Source organism: Heptranchias perlo, chromosome 1 (genome assembly GCF_035084215.1).
Source record: "Heptranchias perlo isolate sHepPer1 chromosome 1, sHepPer1.hap1, whole genome shotgun sequence".
Lineage (NCBI taxonomy): Eukaryota > Metazoa > Chordata > Chondrichthyes > Hexanchiformes > Hexanchidae > Heptranchias > Heptranchias perlo.
Genome location: NC_090325.1, coordinates 33,155,159 through 33,173,110, shown reverse-complemented (window position 1 = coordinate 33,173,110; position 17,952 = coordinate 33,155,159). Strand labels below are relative to the sequence as shown.

Sequence of the window (17,952 nt, the reverse complement as noted above, 5' to 3'; positions counted from 1 at the left end):
AAATAAACATGGAAGAGACTGAGCGTCCTGGGGGAAAAGATCGTATGTTTGAGTGGGCCACGAGAGAGAGACATGCATATGTGGTCCTGTACCTGCTTTAGGAACATAGGAACAGGAGTAGGCCATTCAGCCCCTCGAGCATGTTCTGCCATTCAGTGAGATTATGGCTGATCTGTATCCTAACTCCATTTACCCGCCTTGGCTCCATATCCCTTAATACTCTTGGCTAGTAAAAATCTATCGATCTTAGATTTAAAATTATTAATTAAGATAGCATCTACTGCTTTTTGTGGGAGAGAGTTCCATACTTCTATCACCTTTGCTGAAGAAGTGTTTCCTAAATTCTCTCCTAAGTGGCCTGGCTCTAATTTTAAGATTACGTCCCCTTTTCCTCGACCCCCACCACCGGCGGACAAAATTTCTCCCTACCCTATCAATTCCTTTCAAAATCCTAAAAACCTCAATCAAATCACCCCTTAATCTTCTATATTCCAGGGAATGCAAGCCTAGTTTATGTAATCTCCCTCATAATTTAACCCTTGGAGCCCTGGTAACATTCTGGTGAATCTGCACTGCTCTCCTTTCAAGACCAATATATCCTTTCTAAAGTGCGGTGCCCAGAACTGTACACAGTACTCTAGCTGTGGTCTAACCAGGGCTTTGTATAGCTGTAGTAAAACTTCCCTCCCTTTATATTCTAGCCCTCTAGTTATAAAGGCTAACATTCCATTAGCCTTTTTGATTATTTTTTGTACTTGACTACTACATTTTAGTGATCTGTGTAGATGGACCCCTAAATCTCTTTGGACTTCCACTGTTCCTGGCTTTTCATCATTTAAAAAATACTCGGATCTATCCTTTTTTGGTCCAAAATGGATGACCTCACACTTACCTACATTGAAATCCATCTGCCACAGTTTTGCCCACTCACTTAATCTATCAATGTCTCTTTGTAACTTTATGCTCCTGTCTATACTACTATGCCACCAATCTTTGTGTGTCATTGGCAAACTTGGATATACGGCTCGTCATTGTGTTATCTAAGTCATTGGTAAATATAGTGAATAGTTGAGGCCCCAGCACAGATCCTTGTGTGACACCACTAGTCACTTTCTTCCAATTTGAGTACATACCATTATCCGTACACTCTGTCATCTACCGCCTAACCAATCTCCTAATCAGGTCAATAATTTGCCTTCAATTCCATGAGCTTTAACTTTAGCTAACAGCCTCTTATGTGGGACCTTATCCAATGCCTCTGGAAGTCCATATAAACCACATCCACAGACATTCCCCTGCCAACTACTTTAGTTACTTTCACAAAAAATTCAATTAGGTTCGATAGACATGCCTTACCCTTTACAAATCCATGTTGGCCCTCTGTAATCAGCTCAAATTTCTCTAGTCACTCTGTCCTTAATTATAGATTCTAATAACTTCCCCACAACTGATGTTAGACTAACAGGTCTAAAATGTCCTGGTTTCTCTCTCTCACCTTTACAATATATGTTCTGCTGGAATATTCTACAATAAGTATTTGACTCAAGTTTAAAATTCTAATCCTTGTGTTTAATTCCTTTTATGGCCTTGCCCCTCCCTAGCTCTGTAACCTCCTCCAGCCCTACAACTTACCCCCCACCCCCCCCCCCAAATTCCCCATTCTTCCGATTGTGGCCTTGCATCCGAGGGTCTTAAAGGAAGTGGCTACAGAGATAGTGGATGCATTGGTTGTAATCTTCCAGAATTCACAAGATTCTGGAAAGGTCCCAGCGGATTGGAAAACCGTAAATGTAACATCCCTATCCAAGAAGGGAGTGAGACAGAAAGCAGGTGACTATAGACCTGTTAGCCTAACATCAGTCATTGGGAAAATGCTAGAATCCATTATTAAGGAAGTAGTAGCAGGACATTTGGAGACTCATAATACAATCAAGGAGAGTCAACATAGTTTTATGAAGGGGAAATCGTGTCTAACAATTTTATTAGAGTTCTTTGAGGAAGAAATGGGCAGGGTGGATAAAGGGGAACTAATGGATGCAGTATATTTGGATTTCCAAAAGGCATTCGAAAAGGTGCCACATAATAGGTTACTTCACAAGATAAGAGCTCTTGATGTTGGGGGTAATATACCGGCATGGATAGAGGATTGGCAAACTTACAGAAAACAAAGAGTCAGGATAAAAGGGTTATTTTCAAAATGGCAATCTGTAACTAGTGGGGTGCTACAGGGATCAGTGCTGGGGCCTCAATTATTTACAATATATATCAATGACTTGGATGAAGGAACAGACTGTATTGTGGCCAAATTTGCTGATGATACAAAGATAGGTGGAAAAGCAAGTTGCGAGGAGGACACATACGGGCTGATTTTCAGATGGCCGAGCGGGTGCGTTGGGGGTGGGGGAGCTCCGAAAATGGTGGAATCCTGGAGTGGGTTCGGAGCCCGGCTCCAACCTGCTCACTTCTGGGTTGCCCAATGATGCGTTCGGGTGCGCGCGCAGCTCCCGCATGCGGGACTCCCATTGGCAATTAAAGCCGGCGGGATGATAATTTAGATAGTTATTTAGCTAGTTGAGGTACTTGACAGACCTCATTGAGTGGAGATTTTGGCAGGGGTGCAATTTTGAAGGATCCTCAGCGTGTTTCCCGTGCTGTGGGAAACACTCCCTGTTGGAGCAGATGTGTTTCAGCCAGCAGCCAGTGGGAGATGCAAAGGATTATTTGACAGGTGGGGGGGAATACCTCATTTATTGCAGCAGGGTACTCTGTCACTTCAGACAAAGTTTTGGCTGCATCACCTTTGTCTTTCCATTCAAAATTATTAATTTATACCCTAAACTCTGCTGTGCAAACACATTTACCTACTTTGCAGACCCCCTCAAACTCACACTGTCAGGAGGGGGGGCGCCATAGCGGCATTCATCACTTCATCCGAGGACAAGCAATGTCACCAGCCTCGCTAGGCACGCCGTCCACCTCCGCCACATGGAGCTCCACAACACAGTGCTGCGCCACAGGCACCTGCACAAAATAGTCATGCAACTACACATACACCCACTGTAGGGTGACCCGATGGGTGGCATCAAGTGTTGGTGTTCATGGTGAACCTCATGAAAGGGACTTATTACGCAAGCCAGTCAAGAATGGCCAAGACGTGGCAGTGGTGGTGACAATAATAATATTTAATGTGCCATTAACAATAATCAAATATAAATAAAAAACATGACAAACCGTCAAACACCCTTATGCATCCCCTTTGTGCTCACAAAACCTTTGCCTCAAGCTTCCGACTACTCCCACTTGGTGCTTCCCCTGTGGCTGCAGCAGATGTAGTGGCAGGTTGCTCTTGTTTATGCCCTGACCGATTAGATGCTTTGGGCCTACGCCCTCTGGGTTTCGGTGCCCGTGAGGGCCCCGCCAAAGACTGCTCCACCTGCACCTGTGCAGTGGCAGACTCGACCACCTGGAGAAGAGACAGCATTGCGGGTACTGGTTGAGAGGGGAGGCAACAGGTGAGACGTGGGAGCGCTTTGAGTGACATCCCCATTTCCATGTCCCCTTTCGCCATCATTCCTCTCCTGGACCAGGCCCACATCACTCCTACCACCCTGCTGGACGACAATTTGGAGGACATATGTGAAGCCTTGTAAGGCCAGTGCTAGTGTATCTGCCTGCCTGTTTAAGGCGGCAGAAAGTTGCTCACCCTGAGTCCGAAGGGCCGTTGTCAGGGCCTCAGTGGACTCATTGGTGAGCCGTGCTTGAAGCTCGATGGAGGCTAGCCTTCTCTCCATCGCAGACACTCCCGCACTTACCCGCGACACTATCTCAGAGATTCCCTCACGTCCCTGTGCCGCCATTCCACTCATGCAGGAGTTGGACTCCTCCATCCTCTGTGCAATTGTGGAGAGTGCGCGTGGCACCTGTTCCAGCACCTTGCAAATGTGCTGCTGCCCCTCAATCATTCTCCTTTTCAAGGATGGCCCCCAGGGTTCAGCATCTGTGTCCAGCTGAGCAGAACCTGGAGTGAGGCATCAGTAAATCTGGGAGCACCTTATCCCCTGGGCTGCTCCATTCTATAATTTTATTTCTTTGCTGCAGGAGCAGCAGTGGAGGACAGCCCCTTTAAATAGGGCTCCTCCAACTGACAGCCTGTGATGCGGGTGTGCAGTCCGCCCGCTGCGCAGGTTTCCGAAGGGAAACCCGGAAGCCAAGGTAAGTGGCTTCAATTTACCCGCGATTGTGTGGGGAACGGACGGATTTCATTGGGCGGGTTACCCACGCGCCAAGTCGCCCCCTGCTGCCATCCCGCCTCCCGGGTAGTATCGGGGCCATAGTGTCTGCAAAGGGATATTGACAGGTTAAGTGAATGGGCAAAAATTTGGCAGATGGAATATAATGTGGGAAAATGTGAAGTCGTCCACTTTGTGAGGAAAAATAAAAAAGCAAAATATTATTTGAATGGAGAAATACTACAAAATGCCGTGGTACAGAGGGATCTGGGTGTCCTCGTACATGAAACACAAAAAGTCAACATACAGTTGAAGCAGGTAATCCGGAAGGCAAACGGAATATTGGCCTTTATTTCTGGGGGGATGGAGTATAAAAGCAGGGAAGTCATGCTACAACTGTACGGGGTGCTGGTGACACCAGACCTGGAGTACTGCGTACAGTTCTGGTGCCCTTATTTAAGGAAGGATCCACTTGCATTGGAGGCAGATCAGAGAAGGTTCACTAGTTGATTCCGGATATGGAAGGGTTGTCTTATGAGGAAAGATTGAACAGGTTGGGTTTATACTTATTGGAGTTCAGAAGAATGAGAGGAGATCTTATTGAAACATACAAGATTCTGAAAGGACTCGGTAGGGTAGATACTGAGAGGATGTTACCCCTCATGGGGGAATCTAAAACTAGGGGCATAGTCTCAGAATAAGAGGTCGCCCGTTTAAGACGGAAATGAAGAGGAATTTCTTCTTCCAGAGGGTCGTGAAACTTTGGAATTCTTTACCCCAAAAAGCTGTGGAGGCTGAGTCATTGAATACATTCAAGGCTGAGTTAGACAAATTTTTGATCAGCAAGGGAGTCAAAGGATATGGGGAAAAGGCGGGAAAGTGGAGTTGAGGTAAAAATCAGATCAGCCATGATCTCATTAAATGGCGGAGCAGGCTTGAGGGGCCAAATGGCCAACTCCTGCTCCTCTCTCTTACGGTCTTATGGTCTCTTGTGCATCCCCCATTCCCTTCAGCCGCCGAGGCTCCACGCGCTGGAATTGCTTTCCTAAACCCCTCCACCTCCCCATCTCCCTCTCCTCCTTTAAGACCCTCTTTAAAACCCACCTCTTCAACCAAGCTTTTGGTCACATACGAACATACGAATTAAGAGCAGTCACCCTTCTCCCAATATCTCCTTCTTTGACTTAGTGTCCATATTTCCTTACATTTCTTTGAAGGTGTTAAATAAAAGCAAGTTGTTGTTATTGTTTACATTTATTTTCTCCAAAAGAGCTTCATTTGTACCCATTGTTATGAATCAGACTCTCACCGATGCTTTTCTCCTGCCCAGCACAAAAGTCAGCTCCTATAGGCAAGCCTTCTCACTCCCTGTGAACCAAACAATAACCTTGTCAACAAAATAATCTAGAATAGGGTGCTCTGGTCAGTGCTCTGGATAATATTATTGGCGACTATCTTACTGAGAAGTGTTTGTGTATCTTTTACTTGAACTCAGCTTGTCTCTGGTAAAACACATTAATTATTCAAAATTCAGCCTTCCCTGACATCTTCAAGGAAGAAAATCACAGATGGCTTGCGGGTAACAAGGTATAACCCCTAGATCCCATGGATAATGACCCGACTAAGATTTGCTCAAACAGCAGCATAGGATTGCTACATCGAGATGTATGCCTCTAGCAGAGTGATCATTCAAGAGGACAGTTGCGAACTTAACAACAACAACAATTTGCATTTATATAGCGCCTTTAACGTATTAAAACATCTCAAGGCATTTCACCAGAGTGTTATCAAACAAACTTTGACACTGAGCCACATAACGAGATATTAGTACAGATGACCAAAAGCTTGGTCAAAGAGTTAGGTTTTAAGGAGCATCTTAAAGGAGGAGAGAGAAGTGGAGAGGTATCGGGAGGGAATTCCAGAGCCTAGGGCCTAGGCAGCTGAAGGCACGGCTGCCAGTGGTGGAGCGATTAAAATTGGGGATGCGCAGGAGGCAAGAATTGGAGGAATGCAGAGATGTAGGAGAGTTGTAGGGCTGGAGGAGGTTACAGGAATAGAAAGGGGCAAGGCCACGGAGGGATTTGAAAAAGGATGAGAATTTTAAAATCGAGGCATTCCCGGACCAAGAGCCAATATAGGTCAGCGAGCTCAGGGGTGATGGGTGAACAGAACTTGAACTTAGGATACGGGCAGCAGAGTTTTGGATGAGCTCAAGTTTATGGAGGGTGGAAGCTGGGAGTCCAGTCAGGAGAGCATTGAAATAGTCAAGTCGAGAGGTAACAAAGGCACGGATGAGGGTTTCAGCAGAAGATGAGCTGAGGCAGGGGCGGAGATGGGCGATGTTACGGAGGTGGAAGTAGGCGGGCTTGGTGATGGAGCGGATATGTGGTCGGAAGCTCATCTTGGTCAAATAGATGCATTTCCTTGTGCTCGGTGAATCAGCCGGTGTCATTTCCTCAGTAACACTATCTCATTGCCCTCGGGTGAAAGCATCCTAGCTAGTGTATGGGAGTGAATAAGCAAATGACAGAGGTGTGAGGTAGAGGGGGTTGTGGCATAGAAATGTATGGCAGGATGTTTATCTAATGATTCAAGATTGGGTGTGAGTTTGGCTTCCTTTCTCTCTTCATCTTCATTATTCTCATAGTTGCTGAGGAAGAAGTTCCATCTCTCCTCATCATTATCCTCCTCTTCTGCACCCCCATTGCTATGTTGGATATGAAGGAAAGGAGGGTAGAAGCTAAGAATGTGGTGAGCGTTGCCCTGTTGAGATTAAGGAGACAGAAAGTGGGGTGGAAACTTGTGGCAATATAGTGCTTCAAAGGAATGCCTCATTGACCTCTGCCAAATCGGCCCACTACTCCAGGATCATCCTGGAAAGTAGAAATAACGTCCAACTTCTTTTCTCCATTACTAACTGTCTGCTTAAACCCATTTTCTCTGCCCCTCCACCTTGACCTCCAACAACAAGTGCAAGGAACTCATGGACTTTGTTGTCACTAAGATTGGGACCATCCATTCAGCATCTCTGCTGCTTCCCCCCTTCCCTTTGCCTACGAAGCCAATCCTTCCCCCAGGCTCCCACTTGACCTAGCCATGATCTTGCATAGTTTCTCCCCTATCTCACTTCATGCCCTCTCTGAGCTCACTTTGTCCATGCGACCCATCTCCTGCTCTCTCGATCCCATTCCCACTAAACTGCTGACCACCAAACTTCCCTTCCAGTCCCCATGCTATCTGACATTGTAAATGTTTCCCACTCTTCAGCCACTGTTCCCTCCCTTTCAAAACAGCCATCATCATCCCCCTCCTCAATACCCACATATGACCAATATATCTTGCCTCATCTGCTACCTCTGTTTCCTCTCCAAAGACCTTTAATGTGTTGTCTCTGAAATCTGTGGTCATCTTTCCCACAATTCCATTTCTAAATCTCTCCAATAAGATTTTTGCCTCCCCACAGCACTGAAATGTCCCTATTTAAAGTCACAAATAACATCCTCAGTGACTATGACCATGGTGCATTTTCCCTCTTTCTACTGCTTGACCTGAATGCAGCCTTTGATGTGGTCAACCACACCATGCTCCTCCAACGCCTCTCTTCTGTTGCCTAGCTCACTGGGACTGTCCTTGTTTAGTTCCATTCTTACCTATCAAATCATAGAATCATAGAAGTTTACAACATGGAAACAGGCCCTTCGGCCCAACATGTCCATGTCGCCCAGTTTATACCACTAAGCTAGTCCCAATTTCCTGCACTTGGCCCATATCCCTCTATACCCATCTTATCCATGTAACTGTCCAAATGCTTTTTAAAAGACAAAATTGTACCCGCCTCCACTACTGCCTCTGGCAGCTCGTTCCAGACACTCACCACCCTTTGAGTGAAAAAATTGCGCCTCTGGACCCTTTTGTATCTCTCCCCTCTCACCTTAAATCTATGTCCCCTCGTTATAGACTCCCCTACCTTTGGGAAAAGATTTTGACTATCAACCTTATCTATGCCCCTCATTATTTTATAGACTTGTATAAGATCACCCCTCAACCTCCTACTCTCCAGGGAAAAAAGTCTCAGTCTATGTAACCTCTCCCTATAAGTCAAACCATCAAGTCCCGGTAGCATCCTAGTAAATCTTTTCTGCACTCTTTCTAGTTTAATAATATCCTTTCTATAATAGGGTGACCAGAACTGTACACAGTATTCCAAGTGTGGCCTTACTAATGTCTTGTACAACTTCAACAAGACATCCCAACTCCTGTATTCAATGTTCTGACCAATGAAACCAAGCAAGCTGAATGCCTTCTTCACCACCCTATCCACCTGTGACTCCACTTTCAAGGAGCTATGAACCTGTACTCCTAGATCTCTTTGTTCTATAACTCTCCCCAACACCCTACCATTAACGGAGTAGGTCCTGGCCCGATTCGATCTACCAAAATTCATCACCTCACATTTATCTAAATTAAACTCCATCTGCCATTCATCGGCCCACTGGCCCAATTTATCAAGATCCCGTTGCAATCCTGGATAACCTTCTTCACTGTCCACAATGCCACCAATCTTGGTGTCATCTGCAAACTTACTAACCATGCCTCCTAAATTCTCATCCAAATCATTAATATAAATAACAAATAACAGCGGACACAGCACTGATCCCTGAGGCACACCGCTGGACACAGGCCTCCAGTTTGAAAAACAACCCTCGACAACCACCCACTGTCTTCTGTCGTCAAGCCAATTTTGTATCCAATTGGCTACCTCACCTTGGATCCCGTGAGATTTAACCTTATGTAACAACCTACCATGCAGTACCTTGTCAAAGGCTTTGCTGAAGTCCATGTAGACCACGTCTACTGCACAGCCCTCATCTATCTTCTTGGTTACCCCTTCAAAAAACTCAATCAAATTCGTGAGACATGATTTTCCTCTCACAAAAAACCACGCTGACTGTTCCTAATCAGTCCCTGCCTCTCCAAATGCCTGTAGATCCTGTCCCTCAGAATACCCTCTAACAACTTACCCACTACAGATGTCAGGCTCACCGGTCTGCAGTTCCCAGGCTTTTCCCTGCCGCCCTTCTTAAACAAAGGCACAATATTTGCTACCCTCCAATCTTCAGGCACCTCACCTGCAGCTGTCGATGATTCAAATATCTCTGCTAGGGGACCCGCAATTTCCTCCATAACCTCCCATAACGTCCTGGGATACATTTCATCAGGTCCCGGAGATTTATCTACCTTGATGCGCGTTAAGCCTTCCAGCACCTCCCTCTCTGTAATATGTACACTCCTCAAGACATCACTATTTATTTCCCCAAGTACTCTAACATCCATGCCTTTCTCAACCGTAAATACCGATGTGAAATATTCATTCAGGATCTCACCCATCTCTTGTGGTTCCGCACATAGATGACCTTGTTGATCCTTCAGAGGCCCTACTCTCTCCCTAGTTACTCTTTTGCCCTTTATGTATTTGTAGAAGCTCTTTGGATTCGCCTTTGCCTTATCTGCCAAAGCAATCTCATGTCCCCTTTTTGCCCTCCTGATTTCTCTCTTAACTCTACTCCGGCAATCTCTATACTCTTCAAGGGATCCACTTGATCCCAGCTGCCTATGCATGTCATATGCCTCCTTCTTCTTTTTGACTAGGGCCTCAATCTCCCGAGTCATCCAAGGTTCCCTACTTCTACCAGCCTTGCCCTTCACTTTATAAGGAACGTGCTTACCCTGAACCCTGGTTAACACACTTTTGAAAGCCTCCCACTTACCAGTCGTCCCTTTGCCTGCCAACAGACTCTCCCAATCAACTTCTGAAAGTTCCTGTCTAATACCATCCAAATTGGCCTTTCCCCAATTTAGAATTTTAACTTTTGGGCCAGACCTATCCTTCTCCATAGCTATCTTAAAACTAATGGAATTATGATCACTGGTCCCAAAGTGATCCCTCACTAACACTTCTGTCACCTGCCCTTCCTTATTTCCCAAGAGGAGGTCAAGTTTTGCCCCCTCTCTAGTCGGGCCATCCACATACTGAATGAGAAATTCCTCCTGAATGCACTCAACAAATTTCTCCCCATCCAAGCCCCTAATGCTATGGCTGTCCCAGTCAATGTTGGGAAAGTTAAAGTCCCCTACTATTACCACCCTATTTTTCTTGCAGCTGTCTGTAATCTCCTTACATATTTGCTCCTCAATTTCCCGTTGACTATTTGGGGGTCTGTAGTACAATCCTATCAAAGTGATCTCTCCCTTCTTATTTTTCAGTTCTACCCATATAGACTCAGTGGGCGAACCCTCGGATATATCCCCTCTCACTACTGCCGTGATGTTCTCCCTAATCAAGAACGCAACTCCCCCTCCTCTCTTACCTCCTGCTCTATCTTTCCTATAGCATCTGTACCCTGGAACATTGAGCTGCCAGTCCTGCCCCTCCCTTAGCCATGTTTCAGTAATAGCTATAACATCCCAGTCCCATGTACCCATCCATGCCCTGAGTTCATCTGCCTTGCCCATCAGACTTCTTGCATTGAAATAAATGCAGTTTAATCTAGACTTCCCTTGGTCTTTGCCCTGCTTTCTCAGACCATCTGTCCGGTCATGTTCTGTACACTCTCCCTTACTGCCTTTTGTTTCTGTCACCACTTTACTTCCCACTGACTTCCTGCATTGGTTCCCATCCCCCTGCCACATTAGTTTAAACCCTCCCCAACAGCACTAGCAAACACTCCCCCTAGGACATTGGTTCCAGTCCTGCCCAGATGCAGACCGTCCAATTTGTACTGGTCCCACCTCCCCCAGAACCGGTTCCAATAGCCCAGGAATTTGAATCCCTCCCTCTTGCACCATCTCTCAAGCCACGTATTCATCCTAGCTATCCTGTCATTCCTACTCTGACTAGCCCGTGGCACTGGTAGTAATCCTGAGATTACTACCTTTGAGGTCCTACTCTTTAGTTTAACTCCTAACTCCCTAAATTCAGCTTGTAGGACCTCATCCCGTTTTTTATCTATATCGTTGGTACCTATATGCACCACGACAACTGGCTGTTCACCCTCCCCCTCCAGAATGTCCTGCAGCCGCTCCGAGACATCCCTGACCCTTGCACCAGGGAGGCAACATACCATCCTGGAGTCTCGGTTGCGTCCGCAGAAACGCCTGTCTATTCCCCTTACAATCGAGTCCCCTATCACTATAGCTCTGCCACTCTTTTTCCTGCCCTCCTGTGCAGTAGAGCCAGCCACGGTGCCATGAACCTGGCCGCTGTCACCTTCCCCTGGTGAGCCATCTCCCCCAACAGTATCCAAAACGGTATACCTGTTTTGGAGGGAGATGACCGCAGGGGACCCCTGCACTGCCTTCCTACTCTTCCTCTGTCTGTTGGTCACCCATTCACTATCTCCCTCAGTAATTTTTATCTGTGGTGTGACCAACTCACTGAACGTGCTATCCACGACTTCCTCAGCATCGCGGATGCCCCAAAGTGAGTCCATCCGCAGCTCCAGAGCCGTCAAGCGGTCAAACAGTAGCTGCAGCTGGACACACTTCCCGCAGGTGAAGGAACCAGACACACAGGAAGGATCCCTGAATTCCCACATCCCACAAGAGGAACATGACACGGGTCTGGGATCTCCTGCCATGACTTAACCCTTAAGTTAGCTTAACAACAACTACAATGTCAAGAAAAAAAAAGGAAAGAAAAACTACTTGCCAGTCATCAGCCAATCACTTACCTGTTGGCTGTGACTTTGTGCCTCCAGCAGCTGCAGTAGCTCGATCCTCCTCCTAGTCAACTTGCTTGCCCTCCTCACAGTGCCTCCTTTTTTTTTGGTTAGAGGAGGAGGGAGGGAGGGAAACACAAGTGTAGTGTTTCGGGTTTAACTGCTCCTCGACACCAGTTCTTCTGCTACCCACTGTCATATTCAGAGCATTGCCAGCAATGGCTTCTCGTCCTGCCACCACACTGTTAGCTTAGCCCCCTCCTCTTTCTCATTTACATGTTTCCCCGGTGACTTAATTTGAAGACAGTAGGTCAGCTTTCAGATGTACGCTGATGACACCCAGCTCTTCCTCTCTCGACCCATCCACTTACTCTGTTGTCATACTGCTTGTCCTATTTCTAGTCTTGGATAAGAAGCAGTTTCCTCCAGTTAAACATTAGGCTTTCAGCCACCGCCACAGCCACCATACCCTTGTCACCGATTCCAACCCCTTCTCCGGCCACTGTCCCACTTGAACAAGGCTGTTCGCAAGCTCAGCACCCTATTTGATTCCGAGCTGAGCTTTCGACAACATATCCTCTCCATCACAATGACCACCTACTTTCACCTCCATAACATTATCTACTTCTGCTTCTGCCTCAACCCATCTGCTGCTGAAACCCTTGGCAATGCCTTTGCCACATCCAGACACGACTATTCCAATGTCTGGCCTCCTATCCTCCGCTGTCTTTAAACTGCAACTCATCCAAAATTCTGCTGCCTGAATCATATCATTCACCGGATCCTGCTCACCCATTACTCTTGTCCTTGCTCACCCTACATCGAATTCCAGTCCCCCAATGCCTGCAATTTAAAATTCTCATCCTTGTTTTTAAATCCCTCTACGGCTTCACCCCTCCCAATCTCTATAACCTCCTCTTGCCTTAAAACGCCCTCAGAAATCTCTGGTCCTCAGGCTATGGCCTCTTGTGCCGCTCCCTTTCCTTTCGACCCGGCATTGGCAGCTGTGTCTTCTGCCGTCTAGGCCCCATGCTCTGGAATTCCCTCTCTAAACCCCTCTGCTTCTCCATCTCCCTCTACTCCTTTGAGATCCTCCTTTAAACCTATCTCTTTGACCTCCTTATATGTCCTTCTTTGGCTCAGCATCCATTTTTGTCTGATTACACCTCTGTGAAATGTCTTGGGACGTTTTTATGTGCTAAAAGCGTTACATAAATGTAAGTTGCCATTATTCAGTAAGGGAGAAGGAGTCATCATCCATGAGTTAGGTTTCAGTCAGGCTCAGGATATCAATTAAGTCATCCAGGATGACATTGTAGATGGGGAGGGCTTTGTTTGTAAGGGATCAAACGCTCTGGTCACAGAACACATCAAAGGGTGAGGGTCCACCAGGAGCGGAGGAGGCCATGAGAGGATGTTAGAGAGGTTAGTCTCTTGCGAGTGAACTGCTTGGGATGGTCACTGGGAGAGATGTGCAAGGCAGTCAGGGTTGCTGATATGAGACAAACAATGAAGGGTGATGCAATGTACATGGTGGAAGCCTAGGGTGGAGCAAAGGAATGCTGTGGGCATGTCCAGGAGGGACTTGAACCTTTAACAGTGACATGGAAAAGGCACTGAGTGGGGCGGGAACTGAAAGGAACATTTTGTAGAAGGTCGAAAAAGGAGAAAGGATTATGGATGGCAGAGGCTGGGGGAGATAGGAATTGAGGAGGAGAGCACGAGAGCTCCAATCTGGGATGGCAGCCAGTATCTGATATGTCGACATAGGATAAGTAGCTTCAGATTACATCAGCAAGATGCAGAGGTAACTAAACAGGGCTAAATTCAAACCCAGGCCCGAAAGAACAAAAACAATGTGCTACCAACCCCTCTAATTCCTCAGTCATAATTTGCTTTTTTTGGTGTTGGAGGAAAGTGGAAAGTAACCTTGTGATGAATTTTCAAATGATATTCTGTTATTGTAAATTTTGTCTTTGGCAGATAGGAAAAACTAGAGGAAAAGTCATAACTTCAGATGTGACAAAACAGGTCGAAATGGATTCAATTTATGAAGAATACATTAACTTTGTAAAGGAACACAGAAAGTGCGAAATCAGGAATTTGGCTGAGATAGAAGAGGAGCATAAAATATTGCTGAGCAGCATCAGATTTAGGCACAAGCAGGCCATGGAGTATTACAAAGCCAGCATAGAAGAAAGAAGAGAACGGTAAGTCATAGTAGTGCTGAATGGTTTTTAAACTTAAAATTAAACTGTGTTGTCACCACTATAATTTTTATTCACACGCGTTTAAAAAAAGGGACAGACATGGGTAATGACGATGTGCTAAATGGGATAGATTCAGAACAGATCTAGCAGCTCAAAACTGGGCATCCATGAGGTGCTGTGGGCCATCAGCAGCAGCAGAATTGTATTCCAGCACAATCTGTAACCTCATGGCCCGGCATATTCCTCACTCTACCATTACCAACAAGCCAGGGGATCAACCCTGGTTCAATGAGGAGTGTAGAAGAGCATGCCAGGAGCAGCACCAGGTGTACCTAAAAATGAGGTGCCAACCTGGTGAAGCTACAACTCAGGACTACATGCATGCTAAACAGCAGAAGCAACATGCTATAGACAGAGCTAAGTGATTCCACAACCAACGGATCAAATCAAAGCTCTGCAGTCCTACCACATCCAGTCGTGAATGGTGGTGGACAATTAAACAACTAACGGGAGGAGGAGGCTCTGCAAACATCCCCACCCTCAATGATGGCGGAGTCCAGCACGTGAGTGCAAAAGACAAGGCTGAAGCATTTGCGACCATCTTCAGCCAGAAGTGCCGAGTGGATGATCCATCTCGGCCTCCTCCCGATATCCCCACCATCACAGAAGCCAGTCTTCAGCCAATTCGATTCACCCCACGTGATATCAAGAAACGGCTGAGTGCACTGGATACAGCAAAGGCTATGGGCCCCGACAACATCCCAGCTGTAGTGCTGAAGACTTGTGCTCCAGAACTAGCTGCGCCTCTAGCCAAGCTGTTCCAGTACAGCTACAACACTGGCATCTACCCGACAATGTGGAAAATTGCCCAGGTATGTCCTGTCCACAAAAAGCAGGACAAATCCAATCCGTCTACCCATCAGTCTACTCTCAATCATCAGCAAAGTGATGGAAGGTGTCGTCGACAGTGCTATCAAGCGGCACTTACTCATCAATAACCTGCTCACCGATGCTCAGTTTGGGTTCCGCCAGGACCACTCGGTGCCAGACCTCATTACAGCCTTGGTCCAAACATGGACAAAAGAGCTGAATTCCAGAGGTGAGGTGAGAGTGACTGCCCTTGACATCAAGGCAGCATTTGACCGAGTGTGGCACCAAGGAGCCCTAGTAAAATTGAAGTCCATGGGAATCAGGGGGAAAACTCTCCAGTGGCTGGAGTCATACCTAGCACAAAGGAAGATGGTAGTGGTTGTTGGAGGCCAATCATCTCAGCCCCAGGGCATTGCTGCAGGAGTTCCTCAGGGCAGTGTCCTAGGCCCAACCATCTTCAGCTGCTTCATCAATGACCTTCCCTCCATCATAAGGTCAGAAATGGGGATGTTCGCTGATGACTGCACAGTGTTCAGTTCCATTCGCAACCCCTCAGATAATGAAGCAGTCCGAGCCCGCATGCAGCAAGACCTGGACAACATCCAGGCTTGGGCTCATAAGTGGCAAGTAACATTCGCGCCAGATAAGTGCCAGGCAATGACCATCTCCAACAAGAGAAAGTCTAACCACCTCCCCTTGACATTCAACGGCATTACCATCGCCGAATCCCCCACCATCAACATCCTGGGGGTCACCATTGACCAGAAACTGAACTGGACCAGCCATATAAATACTGTGGCTACGAGAGCAGGTCAGAGGCTGGGTGTTCTGCGGCGAGTGACTCACCTCCTGACTCCCCAAAGCCTTTCCACCATCTACAATGGAATACTCTCCACTTGCCTGGATGAGTGCAGCTCCAACAACACTCAAAAAGCTCGACACCATCCAAGATAAAGCAGCCCGCTTGATTGGCACCCCATCCACCACCCTAAGCATTCACTCCCTTCACCACCGGCGCACAGTGGCTGTGGTGTGTACCATCCACAGGATGCACTGCAGCAACTCACCAAGGCTTCTTCGACAGCACCTCCCAAACCCGCGACCTCTACCACCTAGAAGGACAAGAGCAGCAGGTACATGGGAACAACACCACCTGCACGTTCCCCTCCAAGCCACACACCAAACACGACTTGGAAATATATCGCCGTTCCTTCATCGTCGCTGGGTCAAAATCATGGAACTCCCTTCCTAACAGCACTGTGGGAGAACCTTCACCACACGGACTGCAGCGGTTCAAGAAGGCGGCTCACCACCACCTTCTCAAGGGCAATTAAGGATGGGCAATAAATGCCGGCCTCGCCAGCGATGCCCACATCCCATGAACGAATTTAAAAAAAATGTTTTTGTAAGAAAAATCTCCTTGAAATATGAATATTCTGTACCCAGGACATTTTAAAGGAACAACATTATTGTAGGAGGAAAGTTTTGCCCATATTGGGGAAAATGGGAGTGTGCTCCCCAAAATCTGCTGTTCAATCATTTTAATTTTAGTAGAGGAGAGTGTACCCACAATTTACCACATGTGCTCTCACCGATGAGGCAATGTACAAGGAGAACATATTTGTAAAATAGGAGAGAGAAAACAGGGAACTATAGACTAGTTAGCCTGACATCAGTAGTAGGGTAAATGCTAGAATTTATTATTAAGGACGTAGTAACAGGGCACTGAGAAAATCACAATATGATTAGGCAGAGTCAACATAGTTTTATGAAACTGAAATAGTGTTTGACAAATATATTGAAGTTTTTTGAGGGTGTAACTAACAGGGTAGATAAGGGGGAAGCAGTGGATGTAGTATATTTAGATTTTCAAAAGACATTTGATAAGGTGCCACATAAGAGGTTGTTACACAAGATTTGGGCTCATGGGGTTGGGGGTAATATATTCGCATGAATTGAGGATTGGTTAATGGACAGAAAACAGAGAAGGAATAAATGGGTCATTTTCAGGTTGGCAGGTTGTAACTAGTGGGGTGCCACAGGGATTGGTGCTTGGGCCTCAGTTATTTACAATCTATATTAATGACTTAGATGAAGGGATCAAGTGTAATGTGTCCAAGTTTGCTGACAATACAAAGCTAGGTGGGAAAGTAAGCTGTGAGAAGGATGCAAAGGGATATCGACAGGTTAAGTGAGAAGTATCATACCATGCATTACATTTACCAACTATATACCATGCACTAGAATAACTGAGGACTATGTTCATAAAATCACATCTGCCCTCTCAACTGATTGTATAAGACCCTATGGCACTACTCGAAGAAGAGCAGTGGATTTCTCCCTGTATTCTGGCCAATATTAATCCTTCAACCAACACCACCATGAACAGTTTAACTGATCGTCTATCTTGTTGCTGTTTGTGGGAACTTAATTTGTGCAAATTGGTTGCTGTGTTTGGCTGCAAAGAATGACCACTTGTGAAGGTACTATAACTCTATTAGTGTTTATGGAACTATAATGCAGCATGTATCCTCACCTTAAGGAGAGAAGAGAAAATGGGGAAAGTAAAAATTATGATAGGAGAAATTCTTCTTTAAATTTGCCCGGTGTTACTTCATGGAGACCTGACATTTCAGGGCCATGGATCACTAACTAGAATGCTGCCACGTAAATGTTAACCACATGCTCCATTTTTGGAGATCAGCATCCTGGCTGTTAGCTTGAAGCCATCATTTGTCTTGAAATTTAGTAGTATTTGGCAATTATTCCATACGCTGGTACCTATATTACTGCAGACAGATTCTTGAGAACAGCAGAAGTCGAGCATGCAAGTTTGACTGCTGTCCTTTTCCTGGTTGTAAACAATTTTACAACACCAAGTTATAGTCCAGCAATTTTATTTTAAATTCACAAGCTTTCGGAGGC

The 17,952-nt window shown here is 46.2% G+C and overlaps 1 protein-coding gene across 1 annotated transcript in view; it reads left to right on the top strand.

Annotated features, from left to right (window-relative positions):
- The window catches only part of cfap53 (cilia and flagella associated protein 53), a 60,978-nt gene that overhangs the window by 5,751 nt on the left and 37,275 nt on the right, over positions 1–17,952 (top strand). Inside the window, exon 2 of the mRNA XM_067989016.1 lies at positions 13,931–14,157. Coding sequence (XP_067845117.1) covers positions 13,931–14,157 — 227 coding nt within the window. The remainder of the gene's footprint in view (positions 1–13,930; positions 14,158–17,952) is intronic.